The 25,311-nt window shown below is 44.7% G+C and overlaps 1 protein-coding gene across 2 annotated transcripts in view; it reads right to left on the bottom strand.

Moving 5' to 3' along the window:
- The window catches only part of WWC3 (WWC family member 3), a 73,560-nt gene that overhangs the window by 26,912 nt on the left and 21,337 nt on the right, over positions 1 to 25,311 (bottom strand). For both annotated transcript variants that reach the window (XM_012656832.1, XM_012656833.1), the window contains exons 5-8: positions 20,521 to 20,650; positions 17,628 to 17,765; positions 14,095 to 14,168; positions 2,788 to 3,030 (exon numbers count right to left, since the gene is read on the bottom strand). In XM_012656832.1, coding sequence (XP_012512286.1) covers positions 2,788 to 3,030; positions 14,095 to 14,168; positions 17,628 to 17,765; positions 20,521 to 20,650 — 585 coding nt within the window. The remainder of the gene's footprint in view (positions 1 to 2,787; positions 3,031 to 14,094; positions 14,169 to 17,627; positions 17,766 to 20,520; positions 20,651 to 25,311) is intronic.

Below are 25,311 nucleotides of genomic sequence, written 5' to 3'. Positions count from 1 at the left end.
AGTATAAAAATAACCTAACAGATTAAGAAAATATAGATTCTAATTTACTGTCTTTATTTCCTTTAGATAAAGTACTTTATTGTAAAGATGTCACTAAATTGTGACTGAAAGGAAAATGTGACTCCAGTTTTAACAAAATTCAAATTTCTGCTTTTTGATAGACCTTTCATTTTCACAATCAGCCTTATACTTAAAGTTATTTGTCATTGGAGAGAGAGAACGTCTCAGGATGGCATCTCACAATAGAGCCCTGGCGTTCTCTGCTGAACTTCAGCATCTTGCATAAATGCCTGCCACACCCTAACTCCAGCAAGCTAAATAACAAAGGATGTTATTTGTTGAGTCTCCACAGAAGCCGTCTGAAAGATCACCGAGGGCATTAGTCCCTTCCTGCTTCCACATCTCCGGGAGATGTGCAGGAGCTCCCTCCAAAAATGCCAGCCAGAGCAGGGGCCATGCCTGCTATGTGTCATCGGCCACTGGCAGGAGGCTTGACGAGGATCTGCATCTCTCCAACCCCCTAGTGACACGCACTATCCAGCTCGAACTTGCCATTTGACAGTGATGACACCGAAGCTGAGATGGGCAAAGATGGCCCTGGTCGTACAACTGGTACATCTCAGCCTTAAGATGCCAACCTCGGTCCCTTCCTGCCCAGCTCACACTGGATCTCCTTCTAATGCCCCCAGCATGTGCCGGAGGAAGCCTCCTACCGTGTGGTCCCACGCTTCCAATCTTCAAGCACACCTCAAATGAAGGGAGGTGACATGGAGAAATGGGCCCTGCATCCACCTGGCCCAAGAAGTCGAGAGCTGCAGGAGCCCCACCTCCTTGCAATGCAGTGGAGGTCACACACAGAGACGCTCACAGGAGCAAAGTGTTATACTCGGCATGAAAGTGCTTAGCATATGTGTATGCTCCCCCTTGGCCAAGGTCATTTAGTGGCAGATTCAGCAAACACACCTGGGTCAATTTGGTCCCGTTGAGGGCTGAGTGCCAGGACTTAGCACCTGGGCTGGTCCCATAAGAGACCCGTCTGGGTCACAGCTGATCCAGCTTTGGTGTCCCAGCCCTTGAACCCAGGCATCAGGGTACCCTGGCTCTGCGGAGTCCTGCGGATTTGTCCCTTGGGACCACAGTACTCGTGCATGTTGGGCAGCCAGTCACAGAGCGTGTGTATGGGGTCCTGAGGATCAGGCGGCATTTGTGGGACGAAATCCACCCCCTTAACTGAGAACCAACAGAACTCTCAGGCCCTCCTTTGCAGAACATACACGCGAGAACATCAAGGACAAAACAGAAGATAATGTTTAACTAAAAAAAAATACAAATGCACAAGAGCACAGAAGAAAACTTTAGTTGATAATCCCTTTCCAGACTCAGAATCAACTCTTGGTTGAGAGGACAGGGCATGCCGTCATCTCAGGCAAAATCAAATCCACTCCTCTCTGAACACCATGGCATCCCCCCACCAAGGCTGCTATGAGCCCCTCATGCCAAGCCACACTCGTCTACCATAAAGATGACCAATGAGGCCAGGTGCAGTGGCTCACTCCTGTTAATCCTAGCACTCTGGGAGGCCAAGACAGGAGGATGGCTTGAAGCTAGGAGTTCAAGACCAGCCTGAGCAAGAGCAAGACCCTATCTCTTTAAAAAATATTAATAGAAAAATTTGCCGGGCATTGTGGCACATGCTTCGACTCCCAGCTACTTGGGAGGCTGAGGCAGGAGGATCGCTTGAGCCCGGGAGTTTGAGGTTGTGGTGAGTGAGCTATGATGACACCATGGCACTTGAGCCTGGGCGACAGAGTGAGACCCTGTCTCAAAAAAAAAAAAAAAAAAAATCAAAAAACAAAGACAACCAATGGATATCCAAGAGTAAAGAATACCCAGCAGATATAGAGAACGGTCATAAGATGTGACGAAATACTAGTTATAGGAGCATCTGAACAGAGGACATCATTCGGGTGTCCCTTACGCTGTATGTAGAGAATGCTCGCCCACAGCCAGCTTAGGATCAGGTTAACACACTGAACTTGAGGGAGCCAGTGCACTAACACATGGGGTCCCCCAAGCCTAGCAGCTATCCACAGATAACCTTCGTCAGCTGTTACGTGTGGACAGCAGACCCAGCCTTTGACACGATCTGAGATCCCGCTCCGCAAATGGAAACGAGGAGACGTGGCACACGATGAAAGGCTGAACGACTCGGTGCTGAAGAATACAAAAGACACCATGCTGGCTTCGAATGCCCTGAGCAGTGAAAGAGCCTCAAGACCAAAGAAAAAGACCCACACCGGGCTGCCGACTTCCTACTGCAGAGGAAAGAGCAGGCTATCCTGACTGGCAATCAAACTCGGAGATAAAAGCAGTAGGTAGGCATCCCGAACGCCGCCATGTCAGCAACAGGGACTTGTTTCCCAGGCAGCAGAGCCCGTGGTGCAGCACCGCAGCACCGCCTGCCTCCCACCTTCTGCTGGCCGCCCAGCCTGGTCAGGGCAAAGCACCCAACACCTGCAATGCCAAGGGTGGGCCGCAGGCCGGGGTGGCCGATCTTCCCTGCTCCTTCCCCCTTTTCCATCATCTCTCACTTCGGGGCAGGCACCTGGAGCCTGCAGCTGTGGGGAGCTGCTGGCCCCCTGGGGCGGGGGTGGGGTGGGGCAGTGCTCTGGCCTCCCACCCAGCCTCTACGTGGCAAGGGGCTGCCCCAGGCAGTGGCTGCGCTGAGTAATAATCCAGATCCTCCTCAGGCCCCACTCGGCCCATCCGGCGAGCCCGCCCACCTACCTCTCGGTGGCGCCCTGCGCGGAGGTGGCCCGCGCGCGCTGCAGCTCCTCCTCCAGCCGCCTGCGCTCCTGCTCCAGCCGCGCCACGTCCTCCGCCGGCCGCCGCTGCTGGATGATGAGCTGCAGCTCCTGCAGCAGGGCCTCCTTCTCCTTGATGAGCTGCAGCCGGTCCCGGTCGGCCTCGGCCATGCCGGGCCAGGACTCGTTTTCGAGCTGGGCCAGCTGCTGCTGGATGTTCGAAACTCTGCAGGAGAGAGACAGACGGGAAAATCAACGGACTGAGAAAGCCGTCCTCACACTGTCGCACCGTCACACTGATTCTGTAAACTCACTCTGCTGAATAGCGAAGGGACTGCACCAAGTGAACCTTACACTTAAAAGGATTTGGGAACGATGGGTCGTAAAAGTGGTGCATAAGTCCTTTGCGAACCTCCCTCATCCTGAGATTCAGGTGATGATAACCATATCATGCGTGTTTCAAAGAACTGACAAAAAGCCTAGCGGCCCTCAGCGTGCCCATGCCCTGTGCTGCTCAATCCCGGTTTCCCCCTACACTGTCCGGGAGCAGGAGGAGCTGGCTCATTTCCCCTGCCCACTCCCATCAGTGCTAAACACTGTGCTCGGCCCTCGGAGATACTGTCAGCTTCTGCCTCCTTGGCTGTGCCTAACCGCTGAAAGTAGCCTTGAGAAAATAACGAGACAAATACATCCAGCAACTGGGCTTCTGAAGAGAAAGCCTCTGAAACCCAATGCTCCATGCCTTCTGATTCTGTGCGCTCCTTCCTGCACCAGAGACCCTGGCCGAGCATGAATGCAGGACGCCCTGCGGAGAGCAGGCACTCAACAAAAGCTGAGTGACTGAACAGTGACTCCTGCGAATGTATGAGGACGAGAGGCAGCCCCCTGAGCGTGGATGTTGGGGTGAGATATCCCAGGCAGATGCAAACCAGTCAACCTCGCCAAACGTATCGGCACACCAATCCTCAAGGTGGAAAAACGGAGACTCTTGTCAGTTTCCACGCCCCTAAATTTCCCAGTGCTTGCCTGGCAAACGGACTGCATCACTTTTTGTGTCCTGAGGTGTTGCTGAATGCAGATTAAGTGAAACGGATGTGGCTTGTATTTTTAAAGCATCCTTTAAAAATAGTAGTAGAATGGTTTTAGCCCTGTAAGTAGGTTAAAGATGAGGGATATCTGTTTCCAGGCAGAAACTAGGAATGCCAGACTTGACCTGAACCCAACAATGTGTAGGACAGACTTTGGCACACAGGCCCAAAAACAAAATCCAAAGACTTGTCTGAGATCACAGAGAGCTGTGAGAGCAGGGAAGCGGCAGGCACGCATATCCCTATAGCCCCTAAGGTAGCAGTCCTCACAGTGGGGTCCCCAGACCAGCAGTCTCAGTAACCCCTGGGAGCTTGTTACAAATGCAAGTCTCAGGTCCCACGCTAGACCTGCTGAATCCAACACTCTGAGGATAGGGTCCAGCAATCTGGGTTGTGACAAGCCCTCCAGGTGCCAGGTGCTTCTGATGCTGGCTCATGTTGGACACCCACTGCCCTCAGACAGAGCTGCCTGCCCTGCAGCCTGGCCTGGTGGTTACTAACTGGCCTTGGAGTTCTTAGGGGTTTGCACGGGGCACCGATACGATGCTCTTCACTACGACAGGCATGGCAGCTGCAGGGCCAGAGTGCTCTTGAGATGCCCCCTCCTGTGCCCAGGTGCATGGCACTAATAAAGGCTGGCTTCCTGCCTGCAGGCTCCTCAGAATCCTTCTCAACACTGCTCCACGTGGATACCCCCAATTGACTAGCGTTGCCACATGTTAAAACCTGATGCCCAGCCCTGCGCCAAGTCAGGTTCCACCTGAACTAGACATGAGCACAGGGATTTATCCACCTGGCTGGAGGGCTGGGCACAACTCCTTCTGCAGGTTATTGAACCAATCTGAAAACCCAGAGTTATGAAAAGAAAAAGGTATATAAGTTATAGTTTAAATGTATGCATTTTATTCAAGTCCCATTCTCCAAGAAGGTAAAGAAACTAGTTGAATGTCAGTAGCCTTATTAGACAAGTTCTTTGCTAACTTAAAACTAATTTCCGGGAAATGTGTTGGAAAATGGTGCCAAATCATGTCACTGAAAAAACTAATGACACAGGCAGCTGAACAGGGTTAGGAATCCAACTGGGCTTAGGCGTCCACCTATGTCTAATTAGTGTAATTAAAATTTATGGCAGTCATATAACTGAAGCCCAAGGAAAATATACTCCAAGCAGACCCATAAATAAGTTAGTGCCAAATCAGATATTATACCAGTGAACTTTCTGGAACATTTTACTGTAGACCAAGGCAAGTTAAAGGTGAAGAATGACTATAAAAGACTTGGAGAACAATCAGCAAATCTTCTCTGTCTGCATACTTTTTTAAATTTCAATTTATCTGATCCAAAGGAAAGTGGATCTGAGCCTAGCTAAAGTTAGCCAGATCATTTTGTACTTATACTAATTATTAGACTTTGAATACAAACAGACATATTTTTAACAGCACTCCTTTTGAGTTTTCTGAGGTTTAAATGTGAGGAGATCAAGATTCCATTTGAGTCTGCCAGCTCTAGGTTAGCTGCTAGTCTATGATGATTCAAGTTGCTGAGGGTGGCAGAAGATCCAATTCCAGATAATCACAACCTTTCCAGGAAAATCTCAAGTAATATGCACTATCAGAAGGAAAGAAGGAGGGAAAAAAATGAATTATAGGAGGGAAAGGCACAGGGCAAGTTTCAGAAGGCCTGCCCACTGCGGGCATAAATAAACGGAACAGCAGCCAAAATTAAACCAGGTACTGTAACTTTCCACGGCTGGCAGGAAAACTACACGAGGACATATGGCAAGGGACAACCTCTCCAGCAGAAGCAAAATCTGGATGAGGCTGACTTCTTGCAACCCATCTGGAAATGTTGTTTGAGCTGTGCTGAACTAGACAAACATTTTTGTGCTTAAGAATCGTGCTTTTTTAATAATAAAAATTCACAACAATGCAAACGATTGCATGTTCATTTTACAGCTATATGTGAATCTAGAAGATTACTGGCATATACTGGAAAGTGTCTCCATACTCCAGATATAGACATTTGGGGCCTGGTTCAGCTAGGTTGAGAGAGGCACATCTGTCTGTCTGTACTGGAAGCCAAAAGCTTCCTTCAACAATCGCTTGCTCCTACATACCGGTGGGATAGACAAGACTTTAAAACACTATGCCATGTCTGCCGTGCTGCGAGCCGGAAACAAGCCATCTGCAGGGAGTATCTTTAGTATGTTAGGTTTACTTGAAGAAACAGACTTCCTGCCTGAGGCTAAACACAGATGTACTGAGTTTCAATGCACCTTCTTCTACATCCCTGCCAAGCAGCTGATCTGCTGGTTGGAACCCCACTCCTCTGAGTGCCATTGTTCCAATTCTGGGTTTTAAAGGAAAAACAATTTCCAGAAAAGCTTTTATTTGAAATATCATTTCAGTGAAATTAAATACATGGAAGCGAAGCAAGGTCATGATTAAAATTTGCAAAAAAAATTTCCCAAGGTCATTTATAAAGAGAACTGAGAGCAACTTAAAATCGGAGGTTTTTTTTTTTCTCCAAGTCAACTATAGTCTTTAGTGATTCTTGTTTCTGATAGGTAATACATTTTAGGCCTATACATAATCTCCCATAAATGGCTTTAAAAGCTTTAAAATTTATGTCCCCATGCCCTGATAGTGAAGAAATGAAAGTAAATGCTCAATCAAGCATTCAGGTTTCATATTTATTATGTGATTTCCAAATTCTAGTCCCTGAGCAGGTCTAATGTAGACAGATATAAAATATGAATCATTTTTCCCTTATAATTTTTGCCCAAACACCTTTTCTGTTACAACCCAGGCACCATTAAACCATGAATGGAAACCTGCATTTATGCTGCAGAAACTACTCAGGTCCTCACAATCACATGGAAATTTTAAGTCTGATTTGCATTTTTTTCTAGGAAAAATATGCATTCAATAATAATAATTTCTGAGCCATGTCAAGAATAAGCCCCAATTATTTGAATTTATACCTAAAATCTGCACTCTGCTGTATGTAATTTCTCATGTTCCTAAAATCCTGCTGCTTTCTGGATGAGCAAACAGAACTGCAAGCAACCCACGGTCCCACCTGATGGTGATGAGTTGGAACGCATCCCAATGCTGTATTCCAGGATGTGGTGCCAGCTTAGAGCCTGGTGCCTTCAGATTTCAATTACGGCTACAAGTTTGATACTTCTTACGTTTTCTCTTAGCTTTCTTTTCATAAATATCCATTGAAATGAAAAGCACCCTGACTTCACCACAATGAAATATATCAATGTAGCAAAACTGCACTTGTACCTAATAAATATATACAAATAAAAATAAATAAATAAAAATGGCAGCTGAGATCTAAGTCAGATGGACAATGGAATCATTTTAGCTGATTAAACACTGATAAACCAGCGTCCACTCAACTCTTCATGTACGAAATTCAAGTCTGACCCTAGACTACATGGTGTAAGAAGGTTCTACTAATACACCAATATGCTACCACATCCTCAACTTCCCTGCCCTAACATCTTCTCCCCTTGTAATGTACAGATCTTCAGAGAGCAACTTCTTTGCTGTGCGTGGGGGTTGTTTGTTTTTGAGAGGGGGACTCGCTATGTTATCCAGGCTCGTCTCAAACTCCTGGGCTCGAGCAATCCTCCTGCCTCAGCCTCCCAAGTAGCTGGGACTACAGGTACGTGCCGCAGCACCTGGCTAGAAGGCAACTTTTTTAAATAAAAAGCAGAAAGTGCACAGGTTTCTTCATCTGGACCCAAATGGGGAAGACGAAGCTGCAATGGCAAAGATGCTTTTCCTTGTTTCTCACAGCTGCGCCTCACCCCCCAAAACCCAGATCCAAAGTCACTGGAGAAATGGAGGAAAAACCCATGTGACTGATGAAATTCAACTGCCATCATAACACTACACTGATTCCTGACAACTGATGAACAGCAGGACTGATCCTGGCAACAAAAACCAAGACGCAGAGAAACTGGATGGACCAAATGTTTTGTTCCTATCTGGACTGAGTGTTTCTATGGTAACAGCTACAGTTTGAGCACAGTTCTGGAACAAGTGCTCTTGGGTTAAAAATAAGGAGCCATCTGCGTCATTGGGATTGCTTCAAAAAGGCTTGCTTTTTCAACTTCACTTTAAGAAATTCTAAAATTTTTAAACCAGTAATGTGAAAATATTCCTATCATAAGGTCCGCCTTGGGAATCTGAAGAGATGCTCCTGAAGGGAAAGGCAGAAGCAGTCCTTTTGGTACATTTCATGTGACCCAGAGTTGGAAACACAAAACCGGTCACCATGATAGTGGTAGTTTGGTCAGAGAGTTCTCTAGAAATCACACCACCACTTGGGTTATGAGTTCTACATCCATAAACTTCCTTTAAATCGGAATACATATGAAATCCCTCATTGTCCAGAACTCTGTATTCTGATAATTTCCCACATGTTAAAAGCAATCTCAAATATAGATATACAAGGAAAGACTTCTCCAAAATGCACAAAGGCATAAACTTCTCCACCATTTAGAAGTGGCAAAGCACAGCATGTTATGCAGAGGACAGGCAAGATGATTCACTTTATGTGTCACCTTGCCTGGGCTAAAGGATACCCACATAGCTGGTAAAACATGATTTCTGGCAGTGTCTGTGAGGGTGTTTCTGGAAGAGCTCAGCATTTGAATCGGTAGACTGAGTAAAGATGATATGCCCTCCCCAGCGTGGGTGGGTACCATCCAACTTAACAGAACAAAAAGGTGGAAAAAGGGTAAATTCTCTTTCTCTTCTTGGGCTGGGACATCCACCTTCTCCTGCCTTCAGACATTGGAGCTCCTGATTTCTCAGGCCTTCAGACTCCAGGACTTACACCAGCACTACCCACCCCCTGGTTCTCAGGCCTTCAGACTTGGACTAAATTACACCACCAGCTTTCCTGGGTCTCCAGCTCGTAGATGGTGGGACTTCCTGGCCTCCATAATCACATGAGCCAATTCCTATAACAAACCAATCTCTCTCCCTTCCCTCCCGGCCCCTCCCCCCATTCCTACTGGTTCTGTGTCTCTGGAGAACCCTGAATAATACAGTAAGGAAGCTAGACTTTGCAAGGTGAAATGATTTCAGAAATGAGAGCTGGGAGGCTGACATCCAAGAAGAGGTCTTTTCATTAAAGACCAAATGCTGAATTGTGGCGCTAAAATAACAGAAGTCCACCTGGGCAAAAGAAAAGGACACATTATGTCCTTAGCCTCGGAGTGAAAGAGCAGGGAAAGACACATTATTCTTTGTTAATGCTGCTACAGAAAGCAATGCATTCTTTTTCATGCTCTGCGGGGTGGACGGGGTACATGATGCTTTCCTGTACATGGGACACTGCTTCCCCAGTGGTGCTCATGGGGGTATCAGGGACTAGCGTTCCAGCCTGATCAAGGGGGCCGAGTGAAGACTCCACAGACAGGACCTCAAAGCCGTCGTGCTCTGGCTGTGGTGCTCATCACACAGATCTTAGAATGTTAACATCTGTTCTAGATTTAGTTCTTGCCAGAGAACTGCTTGCTGCTGCTCTCTTCCCAAGCCTATATTATTCTAATTGTGTGCCTCATTCAGAGGTAACCCAACGGAACACTCAGAAAAAGCAATTGTAATAAAATCCCTGAGCTGATGCTGGGTGAGACCCAATGACATTAACCCTCCCTAACTTTCAACCTGTCTACAGGGATGGGACAAAGGTGGGGGTGGGAAGGTAAGGTTGCCCTGATGGTGCCACAAGGTGTATAAAGTCTAGTGCTGGCCAGTGCTGCTGGGGACCGTATGACCCATAGCTGAGTAGTTACAAGTCAGACATGCTCTTCCTTACTGGTCAAGCCTTAACTCTAAGAACCACCTTGGAATGACTGGGGGCAGAATGTCATTATTCCAAGGGGACTGGAACATGCACTGCCACCACATCAGGGGACCAGAACCCAGAGGGGGTTGCAATTAATGACCTAGTGAACTGTGATCACCGTTAAGGACTCCACCGATAAGAACACTTCAAGGGTGTTTTTGAGCAGCTTTAAGTCCATTAAAAGTACCAAATTCATTGTCAAAATCAAGCCTTTCCTTCTAAATGACCGTCAATCCTAGCGTGAGCCCCGGAAACTCTCTGTGGGGCCATTCTTCTTTAATCCCAGGCAGAGTACCGTCTCTGTCACACTTCCCACAGGCCAGTATAATTTAAGAAAGGAGGTGGGGTGGGGGGACTAATTTAGGATTGCCAATTTTTTATTTTGCCAAGTAAACACTTTGGAAAAAAACCACTCACATCAACTACCATCATTTCATAAGAGAAAGATGTTTTAACAGAAAAAATACATCAGAGTTCTTTAAATGGCACTTCTTCGGCCATTCTCTTTCTGTTCCTTTGCAGCTCCTCTCCTCTGTTGCCCGGCCCTTGGAGGTAAGAGTTTTCTAAGGTTCGCTTCTTCTTCTTTTTGTCCTCCCACCCCAGCCGTCCTCTCTTAGACTTCTTACTGCACCCCTCTGGCCGGTCTCAACCTTACCAGGCCTTTTATTGGCCTTTCTCACGGCTCAGTCCTGGAGTCCCTTCGTTTCTCAGTGCATTCTCTCTCCTGAGGTGAGCTCAGCCATTCGGTGACTTAATTTATGTGCTGAAGATTCCTATATTGGTACCTCCAATTGCCCTCCTGCACATACCACCATTTGAATGGCTCCCACTTAACATTCCCGACTCAAAAGACCTAGTGTGCCCGGCAATTCCGACTCCTTTCCAAGGCACTCATGGCCCTCATAACATGGCCTGCCTCCCTGCTCCTGGCAGCCTCCATTCCACCCCCTGGCTTGCCTTTGTTCTGCAATTCCGGTCCCGTCCTGCTGCTGCAGACTGATGCCCCTCCCCCATCCGACCCCCGCTCCCCTCTTACTTGAGAAAGTCCTTCCCCAATGTACGGGCAGCTGGAATCCCAGCACTCCTTCAGGGCCCAGCTCCAATGCCATTTTCTCTAACCCCCAAGAAGAGAATTTATTATACAGAGTTCAAAGACCACTAGCCTTTCTGAATATCCACGAAGGCCCAGAAAGTATGAGCTACTCCAAGGCTTGTACCAGCATGGGGGTCTTGGGGATGGGAGCTAGGAGCAGAGCAGGTAGCCTGGAGTTGACCAGGGCCCTGGGATGCCTCTGATTCACCCACTCCCAGGGGCAAAGGCCAAATAGCAAATGTGACCAAATGGGACCCTCACTTATTCATTCAATACATGTTCACTGACTACGTAGCTACTGGGATTATAGCAATGACTTATAATTCCTGCACTCATGGGGTTTATTTACATTTTCACAGGGAAAGACCGACAATAAGAAAGCAAACACCAGCTAGGTAGTAACATTTGCTCGGCCAATCAGGGTGATGGGGTGAGGACAGGGTGGTACGGTTTTACTCAGGATGATCAAGGAAATCTTTCTAACAAGGTGATCAAAAGGAGAGCAGAGGCCATGTGACAATGTGGGGACAAGCACTCCATTCCACGCAGAGGAGGCAGTTTGGCCAAGGGCACTGCTTGGCTTTGCTCTTGCTGCTGCCAACAAACTACCACAAACTCAACGGCTGAAAGCAACACCCAGTATCCTCTTATACTTCTGGAGGTCAGAAGTCAACAACGGGCCCGCAGGGCTGCTTCCTTCTGGAGACTCCGGGACAGAATCTGTTTCTTTGCCTCTCCCAGGTCCCAGGGGCTGCCCCCTGCTTCCATCCTCATATGTCCATCTCTCTCTGCCGCCAGCCCTCCTGCCTCTCTCCTATAAGGACCCTTGTGATGACACTGGGCCTGGCTGGGTCATCCAGGATCCTTTCCCCATTCTGGATCCCTAACACCATGCCATCTGCAAAGTCCCCTCTGCCATGGGAGGCAATGCATTCACAGGTTCAGGAGATCAGGACGTGGACACCTTTGAGGGGCCATTATCCTGCCAACTGCAGGCGCCGAGTCAGGAATTTGCCCGGCAGGTTTGAGGCCCAGCAGGATGCCAGTGGAGCTGGTTGGTGGAGGCACACTCAGTATATCTGAGGAACACGGAGGAGGCCAACGTGGCTGGAACAGGTGAGCAAGTAGCACTCGGTGCAGTGAGCTGACGCCCGTGAGTTAGCAGGCGACCTGCTCACGTAGGCCCCTGTTGTTCATGCACAGTGAGGATTCAGGAGTAAGACAGGAAGAAGCCCCAGAGGAAGGTTTCTCAACCTCAGCTCTAGTGACATGCTATGGGGCCGTCCTGTGCACCGAGGATGTCTAGCGGCCCCCGTGGCCTCTGCCCACTAGACGCCAGGAGCACCTGCCTCAGAGCTGTGATAACTAAACATGTCTCCAGACACTGTCAGAAGTCTCCTGGGGGGAAAAGCCCCCACTCCCTGTGTTGAGAACCACCGCGCTAATGGGAAAAGAACAGGCAGTGCCTGTGCGAGCCCACCCAGGTCAACTTCAAAACGTGTCTCTGATTTTTAAATGTTCCAGTGCAGCTCAAAAGGTGGTTTTCTGAAAAGCCCCTACTGTCCCACAAAGCTCGAAACACTGGGGACAGGACCCTCCTTGGTAGCTGCAGTGCATTTCCTAACAAGGTTCTGGCAATCTTCAAATAATACAGTACTTTTATTCAAAAGTATTGATGAAGTGCAGTGCCCAGCCCCCAAAGAATTTTTTTAAATACTCGACTTTTCCCCTAAACGTCTTATCGCAACATTTAAAAGGTTACTCACTTCACACTTACACCATCTCTAGAAAACAAAGAAATTACTTGTTATGTTCAATAAATGTCACAGCCAAACAAATAACAATTATGTTCCTAAAGTGTAGCAATGATCTATTTGCTACGTTTAATACAGCACAGCAAATTCTAGCACCCACACTTTGCAGCTCCACTAGAAACATGCAAGAATGAGCAGAGGAATATTCAGCAGAGACAATCGCCCTTCACAAAACTCCAGCAAGCTGAAGAGAAGGAATGCATGATAAATGAAGAATGTGACCACAGAGACAACCAGTTTTGATACATGAACTTGGAAACATTCCATGGGGAAATTTAAAGCCCACCACGAGGCCATCCTAAAAAGCCAGGAGGAATTGAGTGTAAAACCTCCTAGCAAACAGAAGGCCTGTGTCTGTTTAAGTTGGCCTTGTAGCACGGAGTCATATGATTTGCTTTTGTTGCTATTTTTACATTTTCTAAAAAACCAACAAAGTAGATTTCCAGACATCCATGAATGGTACAGTGTACTGAGTAGGCCTAACTGTTTAGCTTCCAGAAAGGACCCCTTTACCCCACCGGCATTCTGTTCCTTCCCCCCAAGATAATATTTCATTTTCAACTAAAGAAACTTTTTAAAAAAAACATACGCTTCACACTTTTCCGAAGCACATATTTTGCAATAATTTGGTTTTAAGACTCTTTCCAGAAGGCACAAAAAAGAAAATCTCTAAAAAAAGGACATGAAAGCCAGAGAGGGTCAGAATATTGAAAGCGGGGGCCCTGAGCGCTTGAGAAGTGCAACGTGCTAAGGGTTTTGGAAGCCCCGTAGCTTCACCCATGTCCCGGGAAGAAGAATGGGAGGGAAGAGGGAAAGAGCAACGCAAAGGCACAAACTCAGTCAAGTCATAATTTGCCAAAGGCAGATGATTTACAATATAGGTCAACGTAAACCACTTCGTGTCGATTCTCTCTGACAAAATGCAATCAATGAGGTCCTGCTTATCTGTTGACCTAATACTTGTTAAATGTCCTTTAACCAAGACACGTGGCTTTGCCCATTAACCTATGGAGTTAGAAGCCACATATATAAAAGATGAAATGGCTTCCGTGATGCTGGTCTGCGAGACTGATGCTCGGTCTACTGGAAGGAGGGAATGGGAGGAGGGACCCGAGTTCCGAACTACCTGGTATGCTAAAGAAAGCCAAGAAAGTCTCTATTCTTATTGAATCACATTTTTGCAACTGTTAAAATGTGTACTACTCAGTACACAATATTGAGAATTTCAGATTTTAAATGCACTTGAAATTTTTCATGTGTATTAAGAAGCTACATGTAAATGAAGATCCTTTACTTTATATTCTATCACACACGGCTTTCCAATAAAATGTGGACAATCACACATTGGAACTCTGCCAAACCTCTTTCCATGGGAGAAAGTAAGTAAGCAAAAGGCAAGATCGGAAAAATGCACTTCTTACCTCTTTCTGGCTTCCTCATACTGCCAATTAAGTCTGACTCGGTCTACGAGCCTTGTTTTATCATCAAAGACAAACTTTCCGGAACAGAAGAGAAAAAAAGGAAGGAAACATGTATTAAAAACATATTTTTCAAAATAGAAGATTCGTTTACACTTTCAGCAACAATGAAAAACACTCTTTTAATTTGTCTTTCACTTTCAATTTTTCAAAGGTCTGGAAGGAAACACACCAAATAATACTCTGCTGCCACCTCTGGCCAGTGGGGGTTGGGAGTGGGGCTAGGAAGACATTTGCTTTTCTAAAGTGGGTAGTTTTTTTTTTTTTCTTTTTTCAAGTGGCAGTATATCCATCTATTATGTAATTCCAAACAATAACAACAAACCAAGTGTTAAATAGGGAATTACTCAGTAAAAGTTGATACAAAGGCAAAAAAAAAGTCATCCCATTTTCTGCAATACATTCTCTAATTCAATAATAAATATAAAAGGTCTGAAGTCCCAAGGTCTGAAAAAGTTGGACTAGCTGCGTGAGGTACGAGCTAGCAGATGCCTCCTGATGCCACGAGGTACATTATAGAACCAAGGGCAGGAGGACAGGAAGCAAGGTCTGGAAAAGCCTGGGATCGGAGACTTTCAGTGTGGTGCTCTGAATGTGATCAGTGGTTGTACTTAAGTATTTTCATACCGATTACATCGAAGGCAACAAAATCCTACACAAAACAAAACAAAAAAGACACGTACAGAAAGCAATTATAGCACATGTTGGTTCATTCTTCATTCGTGGAAACATCATACAAACTCTAGTTTCAATAAATGGGCTCCACCTGCAGATCTGACCTTACTAGACCATATGTTATGACCACCAAGTCTTTATGTTTTTGAAATAATCTCATGTCAACAAATATTTGAAAATATTTGATTTGAATGATCAGTAATAAATTTATTAATATGAGTTTTGATCTATGTTGATGGGGAATTTCTTTCTTTACAACTGTATTGCCGTGAATGGCAAGACAAAGAAGTTTATGACAGACTGAGCATTCTCCAATGAGATGTGTCACAATTTCACGTTTAAAAAGTCTTGTCCAATGACCTGTCCACAGTTTCCTCAATATGAATATATTCAGGCTGTAGCACCCCAGCCCCAAATATTGTTTCCAGTGGAGGTTAGCTACTTGCCACCTCATCCCCTCTTCCTAGCGACCCTGCAGTCAACTGTTCATCAAGACCAATAAATGTCATCTCTTTAACGTCTTCTCAAAGCTATTTATGGACCTCTAAGCTTTGTTTTTGTATTCTTCTTTGAGAACCAAATGGATGTTTTAGTCAAAAGAAAAGACAGCCAGTCAGATCCAAAAGGTTACCGTTTCACAGTTCCTATGCAGCTTTACAGCATGTACAAACCTGTAGCTGCAAATCCCTGGTCTTGAAAAGCATGTCTGATATACATCAACACCTACCCCACAAAATTGACTCAAAGCAAGAACTAAGTGAGGTAGGCAGATTTCTAAGATGGCTCCCAAAGGTCTCTACCTCCTGGGATTCACCCCATGTGAAATACCCTCCCCTTGAGAGTGGGCTGGGTCTATGACTTGAATCTAATAGACAGAATACAGCAAAAGGAGGACGGGAAGTCATTTCTGGGAATAGGTTTTTACAAAAGATTGTGACTTCCATCTTGCTAGCAGAGTCTGATGGTTGGCATACTTTGATTAAGCAAGCTGCCCTGCTAGAGCAGCCCACATGCCAGGGAACTGAAGCCCTCAGTCCAATGACCTGCGATTGCCAACAATCACATGAGCTTGGGAGTGGATCCTTCTGCAGGTGAGCCTGCAGCCCTGGCTGACACCTCAATGGCAAGTTGCTGAGACCCTGGAGAAAAAGACCCAGCCCAGACTCCTAACCCACATAAAGCATGAGATGATAAAGGAGTGCTGTTTTAAAATGCTAGGTTTAGGGGTAATTTGTTATATAAGTAATGGCTAAACTAATACAGTTATAGCCTTTTGATATATTTTTCTATAATAATGTGATGCAGTAGAAAGTATAAGGGTTTAGGGATCAGAGATGTTGACTCAAACCCAGACCTTCCTCTCCTCAGCTATATGACCTTAGGTAACTTGGCACCTCAGTCTTCTGCATGTCAGACAGGATAGGAACAACTACTTAAACTGAGACAACAGCTGTAAAACTGCCAACCCAGGGCCAGCCCCAGTAAAAACTGCAGGGGCTCATAAACAATGACAAGTTACTGCTAGAGTAGCATAACCAGCCACCAATCTCCACCTGACATTTTAAAAGAATGGTTTACCTAAATCATTAGAGAACCTTCAATCTTACCTGTTTCTCTCAAACTATTTAAGAGTCTCAAATTCTAATTCTAACCTTATAATAAACAGCAAGCAGTAATGGATTATTCATGGAAATCAATGAGTCTTGTACTTCTTTCCTTCCCTCCTTCCAAAATGTTTAGGCAAAAATGCCAAAGACATAAAGAGTCATTATTTACTATATTACACTCCCCTCGAAGAGGCATTATTTGCCAAAATTTCAAAATATTAGCTAATAATTTAAAATCCAGAGTTTTCTGCCAATTGTTTTTCCCCTTTTTCCTTTCTTTTCATTTATTTAATTTTGGAGGGTGGCACTGTGCGTTCCTTTGATACTTCACCTTTACTTCATAAGCCTAAAGAGGAAGAAGCCCTCTAAACTGCTTTTCCATTTGGTAACGAATTAATGTCAAACTTCACTCAATGCATTACAATAGCAGTGTCTTTGAATATCCAGCACCCTGCTTCAAATGGTGACTTTCCCAACTTTGTTTTTGTGGCTAACTCAAGGCTTCACTAATTATCAAAAGGAGCATTATGAAATTCTTCCAAGTCTCAAACAAAATTACTTTAAATTCAATTCAATTTCCTGACATTCTTTCAGAAGAATAAGAAATAGCAACAAAGTATATAACCCAAGGTGGCACAGCTACAAAGCCTTTTGGAAATCACTGGTCTAAGGCAGGGATCTGTAAACACTACAGCACACAGGCCGAACCCAGCCCACTGCCTGTTTTTGTAAGTGAAGTTTTACTGGAGCACAGCTACGCCCACCCCTCATACATCATCCCTGTAATGGCTGCATTTGCACGACAGTGACAGAGTTGAAGAGTTTTGCATGGCCTGCGAAGCCTAAAATATCTAATATCTAGTATATTTACTGTCTGGCCCTTTACCAAAAAAGTTTGCTGACCCATGCTCTAAAAAGTCATATGTCTGTCAAAAAAGCATTTAAACTCAATTCTCACGAGGAGCCTGGAGTTTTTAAGAATCCAAATCACAAGGACAGAGGTAATAAGCAATTCAATTGCATCACATGGCTGGATGTGAGAGATGATATTTTCTTCTTCAAACTTAGTGGCACAAAAGTGAAACCATTTCTGAAGTGAAAATGGAAAATTAAAGCAAATGAGTGATGGCAACACAAAAGCAGCCCTCATCTCTCTCGGCACACGCATTCGTTGCTTCTCCCCAGGCAGCATACCTCGGTCTGAGAGCCAGCATCGCAGAACTGCGGAGGGACACCAGAATGGCCGAGAGCACCTGGATCGTGTGGGAAATCTTGTAGCGAGTCAGTAATGGAGCAGCTGTTCTTGAAGCCATCGGTCAGCTTGACCAGGCTCTAGAACGGAAGGAAACAAGCTCTTTGAATAGAGATGGCAATGTTTCCCCTCCCTTTAGAAGTGGGCTTTTCATTCCGCTTCTAGGTCTGCAACTTCATTTATTACTGGAGAGTCATCCCACCCCTAGCCCCCCGTGCTCATTAGCTTTTCCCCCATGCACCTTTAATAGCATTCTTAGTCATTTAAATCAGACAGCAACTGAGTCCTTCTGGCAGCACGTGAATAAAATAGAAAATAATTACAGTACCATTTTTTACTGGTGTTTAAACCTTTGTGTTTCCTAAAGAAAAAAATAAGCATTGCTATGTAAAATGTTCAATCAGTAAATGAGTCTGACAGAGATGAATGCCACCTTGAGACTGTTATAGATAAACCACAGAGACGGTGAAAATAGCTCCCAGACAATGCTTATGTATTTTTATAACCTGATTTTTCAGTCATAATTCTACATGCTCAAAAGTAATCTCACAGGAATGTTAGTTTGCCAAAAATTAGAGCAAGTATATATTCTGGCATATGGAACCCTTCTGTGTGAAAAGTTAACGAGAAATCAAATTGTTGACCATTTCTTTTAGACTTCTGAGTATGTTCACCTTCAGCAGATATTACTGCGGACAGCAGAAGGGGCAATGTTAAGTTTATTTAAGGAAGACAAAACAACTCATTCAATTTTCATGGAAGAGGACTTTACCTATGCCTCTTCCTAGAGTTTCTCAGAGTTTGAGAGGTTGTGGAGACCTCAAAGAAGATGCTGGGGCCTGAAGCTTCTTCCAGAAATTCTATCTCTTGCCTCCATTGGGAGGAAGTCAAGCAAGGCAATTGGGTGGCTGGCTCTAGCGCTGCACACTGTGGCCTCAGAGAGGCCAAGGCAGGGAGCCCTGCTTAACTGCCACTGTGAAATACCACCTGGGTCACCCTGGGGTGTTGGCTAGCATGATATGGGTAATGAACATAGGGCACCTTGTCCAATGCCACATACACAGAAATCTCAGTAAACAGTAGCTGTTCTCAGAGCTACCAGCATGCCCCCAAAAACCTAACAATTGACCATTTACCTAGCACAACCTGGAGAGGTCATCTGAAAATACAGATTACCGGGCATCACCTTCAGAGATTCTAATTGGGTAAGTCTGGGCTGAGGCCCAATAATCTGCATTTCCACGAGGACCATGAGACAGTCACTCACAGCCTCGACCTTAGGAAGCACTGTGGAGGCGGGGTAGTTTTTTGCGCATCTGCCTCATTTTGCTGAGGAGCCTAAGCTTTGCTTTACGTGTCCTCTGTGTCGTACATTCTTTAGAATCTAAAAAAATGCCTACCAGGTGTAGGTGTTCACTTAGGGTGTTGAGTGAAAAATAAAAGCTGTAACAGAAAGCACTGAATGCATTCCAGCACCAAGTGAAAAGACCAGTGTGTGTCCATCTGCAAAAGTTCAACTTTTTCTAAAAATAATGGAAACTACAAGATTCAAGGGGCAAAAAACATAAAGCAATATAAAGCTGCAATGATCCCGGCTATATAATTCATAGTAAAATACCATGCAACTATATAAAGGAATGAAGAAGCTCTTTGTGTGCAGATATGGGAGAAGGTACAGGATATTATCTTCCATAGTACAGTCCTGGCTTTGTGTGAGGGCAGTTGGACATGTATTCATATTTTTGTGTGTCTGTATAAACACTGGAAGTGTATACAAGAAGTTAATAACAGTAGTTATGGAAGGTGGGAGGATGGAGTGATAGCAAGGCTTCTTATCATACACCTTTGGACTTATCCTGATTATTAAACAATATAAATGTATCACCTACTGTTGTGATTTGAATTGTGCCCCCCCCCAAAGATATGTTCAAGTCCTAACCCCAGGAATCTGCAAATATGCCCTTATTTGGAAATAGGATCTTTACAGATGTAACCTACTTAAGATAGGGTCATATTGGATTAGGGTGGGCCCTCATGTAATGACTGATGTCCTTACAGGAAGAGGAAATTTACAGACACACAGGGAGGCCATGTGACCATGGAGGCAGAGGTTGCAGTGATGCATCCACAACCCAAGAAATGCCAAGGACTGCCGCCACCGCCAGAGCTGGAGGAGGCAAGGATGGATCCTCCCCTGGATCCTTCAGAGAGAATGTGGCCCTGTCCACACCTTGACCTTAGACTTCTGACCTCCAAAACTGACAGAGCAAATTTCTGCTATTCTAAGCCACTCAGTTTATGATATTTTATGATGGCAACCCCGGGAAACTAAAATAGCTGGCCCTCCATGTCCGAGGGTCCCACATCTGTAGATTTAACCAACCTCGTATAGAAAATATTTGGGGGAAAAAAACAATAAAAAATAATAATACAACAATAAAAAACAATACAAATTTTAAAATACAGTATAACAACTATTTCTATAGTATTTACATTGTATTAGGTATTATAAGTAACCTAGAGATGACTTAAAGTGTATGAGAGGATGTATGTAGGTTACATGCAACTACTACATCATTTCCTATCAGGGGCTTGAGCACCCTAGAAATTAGTATCCAAGGGGTGTTCTGGAACCAATCCCCCAAGGACACTGAGGGACGACAAGAATACACTTATTTAAATATAATGTGGCGTGTGTGTATATGTATTGTATATTAACATAATATTAGATATGAACTGTATATACAATAAATATATAACATTTATAATAAATAAGTATATTTAAAACATTTTAAAATAAAAGACAGGCAAGCAGGTAGGCAGGTGGCTTCCTACCTGCATCAGGTCCCGCCTCTCCTTCTCGCCTGTATAAATGGCTTTCTTGATGGTCCGGAGCTCAGTCATGATAGCCTGGGCCTCATCCAGTTTGTAGTTGGTGTGAGTACTTGACATCTTCCGATCGATCCTGGTTCAAACAGAAAAATAAGAGTCATTCCATACGTAATCATAACATTCCATTCAACAACAACAACAAAACCCAAAGCTTCACAGAAAGGTGGGAAACAGCTAAAAGCAATGTTCTGGCAAAGAAAAATAAAGACCCTATGAAACCTTCCTTCCTTGTAGTAAATAGGACTCCTCCTGTGCCAGGAGCATCCCGAGCAGGTGAGGACTGTTTGAGTAGGGATGCCCATGTCCCCTACTGCCCCTTAGGCAATGAGATTGCGGCTTTGAGTAATTTCCTAAGATTATAAACTCCCCTCTCTGAAAGGAGGACCATGTCTCATTTATCCCCAGCATCCAGCTTTGTGGTCAAAATGTTGATGAAATAAATATAAGAATGAGATTTGTGTGCAAGGAGAATATATGGGAAACGGCAGTAAGCAGTGGGCTTCCAATAATGGTGCCTTGCACAAAAGTTGGAAACTCCTTTGTCTCTTCTCCCCTCTGTCTCTCTCCTTCTTTCTCTCTCTCTCTCTCCCCCCCCACCACTCTCCCCTACCTTCCTTCCCTTCCTCCTGCCAACCCCTGTGTGCACCAGGCCTGGCTGTGGGTGGTGGAAGCAGAACACAGAACAAGACAAGACTTGGCTCTGCCTTCAAAGAGCAGGCAGCCTCCGGAGCATGTCCTTTGTCACGTCTTCCATACCTACATCTTGAGCCTTGGAAGCCCTCAGGGATAAGGAACTTGGGAAACTTCAGTCCAGTAATGGAATGAATTCTTTCTCTGGAAAGCAACTAGCTTGCTTTTCTAGTTCCAGGTCCACCAGGACACAGGCTCTGGTTCTAATACTTCCCCCTACGTTATCCTGAATATCTGCAGTGTTAACAGCCAGCCCAAACTCCCTTATTTTCCACTCACGGAAACCTCTGGTGTGCTGGTGAGCACGAGTGGCACCCAGCTCTGCCATTCACTGCCTGTGGGACCCTGGGCAAGTCACTTCACCTCTTTCTACCTGCTTCCTCATATCTCAAATGGGGACACTGAAAATACTTTTCCCATGACATAGGTGTGAGATTTAATGAGAAAATGCAAGCAAGGGGCTCACTCAGCAGGAGGCCTGGTATGCAGTGTCTATGGTGGTTATCGTTATTATCAGGATAGTGTGGAATCTACTTACTCGGGGGAGAAAAAGTAAATAATTTTCCAACTCCAGCAGTTTATTATCATTAACAAATTCCTTGCCGAATATGTCATAACTCACAGCAAAACTCAGCACCAGAGTTGACCTAAGCTGTCAGCATCCTTGGAATAGGAAAAAGGCACATGAAACAAGCCGGAAAACGTTCCCTCCCTTTGGAACAGAGCTGTCAGGCTCGGCAGTATTGCTGGGATTGCCATCAGCTACCAATAAAATATTTATGAAAACTGGTCCTGAGTCCTGTCCTGTGGCGAGCAGATAGAGGCACACCGTGGGAGCCCATGCGTTGAATGTGACACCCCTAAGTCCTAGTGTGGCCTGACCTTGTAGGCGCTTCCATAATGGCTAGGTTACAGACTTGCAGGCTTCTCAGACACACACTGCCTAGTCTGTTCCTACAAAGCAGAATCATTTCTTTATACATTTTTATAGAAAGGTACAGGTATTTTTAACTACAGAATGTTCCATGCAGAAAGTTAAAATGAGTGAGCATGAACTAATGTCTGGCTGTGGGCATGTTTTTTTCTTTTTTCTCTGCTCTCATTAAGTCCCTTCCTTCACAAGCACCCACGTGATGGCGGTGGTCAGTTTTAACTCTATCACGTGACAGCCCTCATGAGATTCAGCAAGAAAATATAAAAAGTTCCTAGCACAGTGCCAGCTAGCCACTTGGTGGCTACTAAAACATGGGAGCCAATAGCAAGGATGGCGGCAGTAGACCCATAAGCCCCTTCTACATATTCCAAACTCTTTTGTTTGTCATTCAAAACCAGCCCCACTTCCACCAAAAGGGCTTTCTCCCTCGCTGCAAGTATCTTACCCAGACCTATATAAGTCAAGTGTCATAATCAGCAATGGTCCATCTTATACTTTCACACCTGTCACAGCTTCACAACAAAAATCAGCGTAATTCACTGAAATGTTGCACAGGGGGTGCTGCGTGGCTAAATGGTGTGATGGAAAGGGAATGGAACTAGAAGTCTGGGGACAGAACAGGGCTCCCAAACCCAGCTGATGGCCAGAACAAATACAGACTCCTGGGTCCCTGCTGCAGGTGGACCTCTACAGGTGGAACTAAGAGGTTTGTTGATCCATCAACCAGGTCCCAGACCACCAAGTTGAAGGAGCCTCTTCTCACACTAATTATTATGCACTGAAGGACATCATATAATAGTTATAATTAAACTGAACTCCATGGTCTCATCTCAACATACTTGTAAACACCCAGAAAATTGACAGAAGAAAGAATTCTATAACAGAGAACCATTTGGGCATGAAATCACTCAAGGAAAAAGCAACACCAGAAACAGAGATGAAATTTTTCCACTCTATGCCCAGTTCAGGAGCTCAGGCTAGGGGTGAGGTCTCTTGTAGAGATCTCAGAAACATCAAGATACATGATGTAGGAAAACATAAAACAGAAGGAAAGCCCGTGTGCTTTTCCCCTTTTAAATGCTGCGTGGAGCACCAAGAATCTCTAACACAAGCAGAAATAAAAGGACATACATCTCAAAGCACTAACTCTGTCAACAAGGTCGCTAACCTTTTCTTGTAGAGAAAATCTATACATGCTGACGTAATAATGTCTCCTTGCATTCATCTTCTGCTAGAAGGCTTTCCAATACATCTTTTTTAACGTCATAAACCACGATCCACCTAGCCTGATGAAATCCATAGAAAAGGGTTACAGCAATTCCAGACAAAAACCCTGCAGCCAGAAAAGCCTCTTTGTTCTCTGAGAGTTACGACAAGTGCCTGTGCTAACCGGGCCCACCGGCTCCTCCACAATGAAAAATACAGCAAGTCAGTTATCACCTGACACTGACCCCAATATAGAGAAATGAAACTCTACTACACTAAACAGTTTTTTTCATGCACCCGGAAATCAACGCTAATATCCATAGAAATATAGACATATGCCCATTGTTAAAGGCTGCAATGTGAGAGGCTAACCATGTACGTAGCACTTTTATACTTAAATATTGTGATTTCCTTATGGCTTGTGGCAGCTATAACGCCTAAGTGGGGCCATCAGTAAACCCAGGAATTGAGCCAGCAGCCTCTCAAGGCTCCAAGTTCTATGATGGGAACAGCTGCCACCCCAAGGAAAACAGGTCCCAGTTCCCATCAAGAAGAGGACCATCAGTACCCATTATTCACTCCATCAGCGGACACTGCAGAGTGCTGCAGAAGGAAAATGTGGCTTCGAGGCCAGGGACCTGGGCTCTGGCCTTAGCATTCCCAAAGTGGCTCTCAGATCTTGAAGAAGAATGCAGAAGATTAGACTAGAGCAGCTGTGTTGACCCTGTTCCAGAGGCACCCTGGGGTGGTCAGCCTGAGTAGCTGTGGGAGGAGTCCCTCACCCCTGCTTCAGCAGCAGCTCTCTGTGCTCTGTCTCAGATATTCCAGTTCCACATAAGGGGTTGTGTGCAGGGAAGGAAAGGGAGAAAGACTCCACTGTTATGAAGTATGACAACCATTAGATAACAGGATCTCAAAGCTAGGAATCTCTGAAATATTATTACTTTTAAATAGTTATATATTATAATATATAATATGTAAGTATTATATAAAACATATTATATTTTAATATTTTATAGTATACATTATTTGATTACATAATTATATTATGTAAATATTATCAAAAAACAGTTCAGTATATCAAGCATCTATTGGGGACAGGGTCTTGCAGCATGTTTTATACTTGACATCTTTAACATTTAACTCTCTCAGTGGCCTTATGAGATGAGCATAATCTTTTCAGATTTTATCATGAAGAAGTTGAGGCTCAGAGTGATTAACTAAGTGGCCTAGACGACAAGCAAATATCTGGCAGAGGCAGGATTCAAAACCACATGCTCTGACTCCAAAGCCTGCACAGGGTCATGAGGTGCGGTGGTGCCCCTTCCTGCTGAGCGTGACATCCGTCACCCGTCTCAGAGTGCCCATGGTGGGTCTGGATGCTTTTATAAGAGCAAGCTATGTTTCAGAGAATTCAAACCACCTCCATTTTTCAATTGTAATCAATTTCCACCTAACAAAAACTTCAAAGGACAGGAAACTTCTTCTTTTACTTCTGCAAAATTCATTTATTTGACAGCTCTCTCTCTTTTTAAGAATACCCCATAGAATTTTGGTCAAATTTAGATGATGTGCTCAATGATTTGGTATTTTCTAAAATATCAATGTATTCCAGCTTGTATTAAAAAATCATAATATCTGTGGCTGCCAAAAAACTATCTTATTCTGTTTTTAAGCTTAAGAGTGCAGACCATTTTTGTTGTTAAGACAAGAGGCCCATTTGCCGTTCTGTGGTGAATGCATCTTGCTCTTGCTCTGTAATCCTATCTTTCTCTCCTCAATAAACCTTGTTTCGTGCTTAAAAGAAAAAAAAAGAGTGTAAGGCAGTGGTTTTACCGTACATCAGAAATAATATGATAGAAAAGTGGTGACTGCTCAAGGAGAATAAACAAGGATATAAAGTT

The sequence above is a fragment of the Propithecus coquereli genome, unplaced genomic scaffold (assembly GCF_000956105.1).
Source record: "Propithecus coquereli isolate 6110/MARCELLA unplaced genomic scaffold, Pcoq_1.0 Scaffold52, whole genome shotgun sequence".
Classification (NCBI taxonomy): domain Eukaryota; kingdom Metazoa; phylum Chordata; class Mammalia; order Primates; family Indriidae; genus Propithecus; species Propithecus coquereli.
This window is presented reverse-complemented; position numbering and strand designations above follow the sequence as displayed.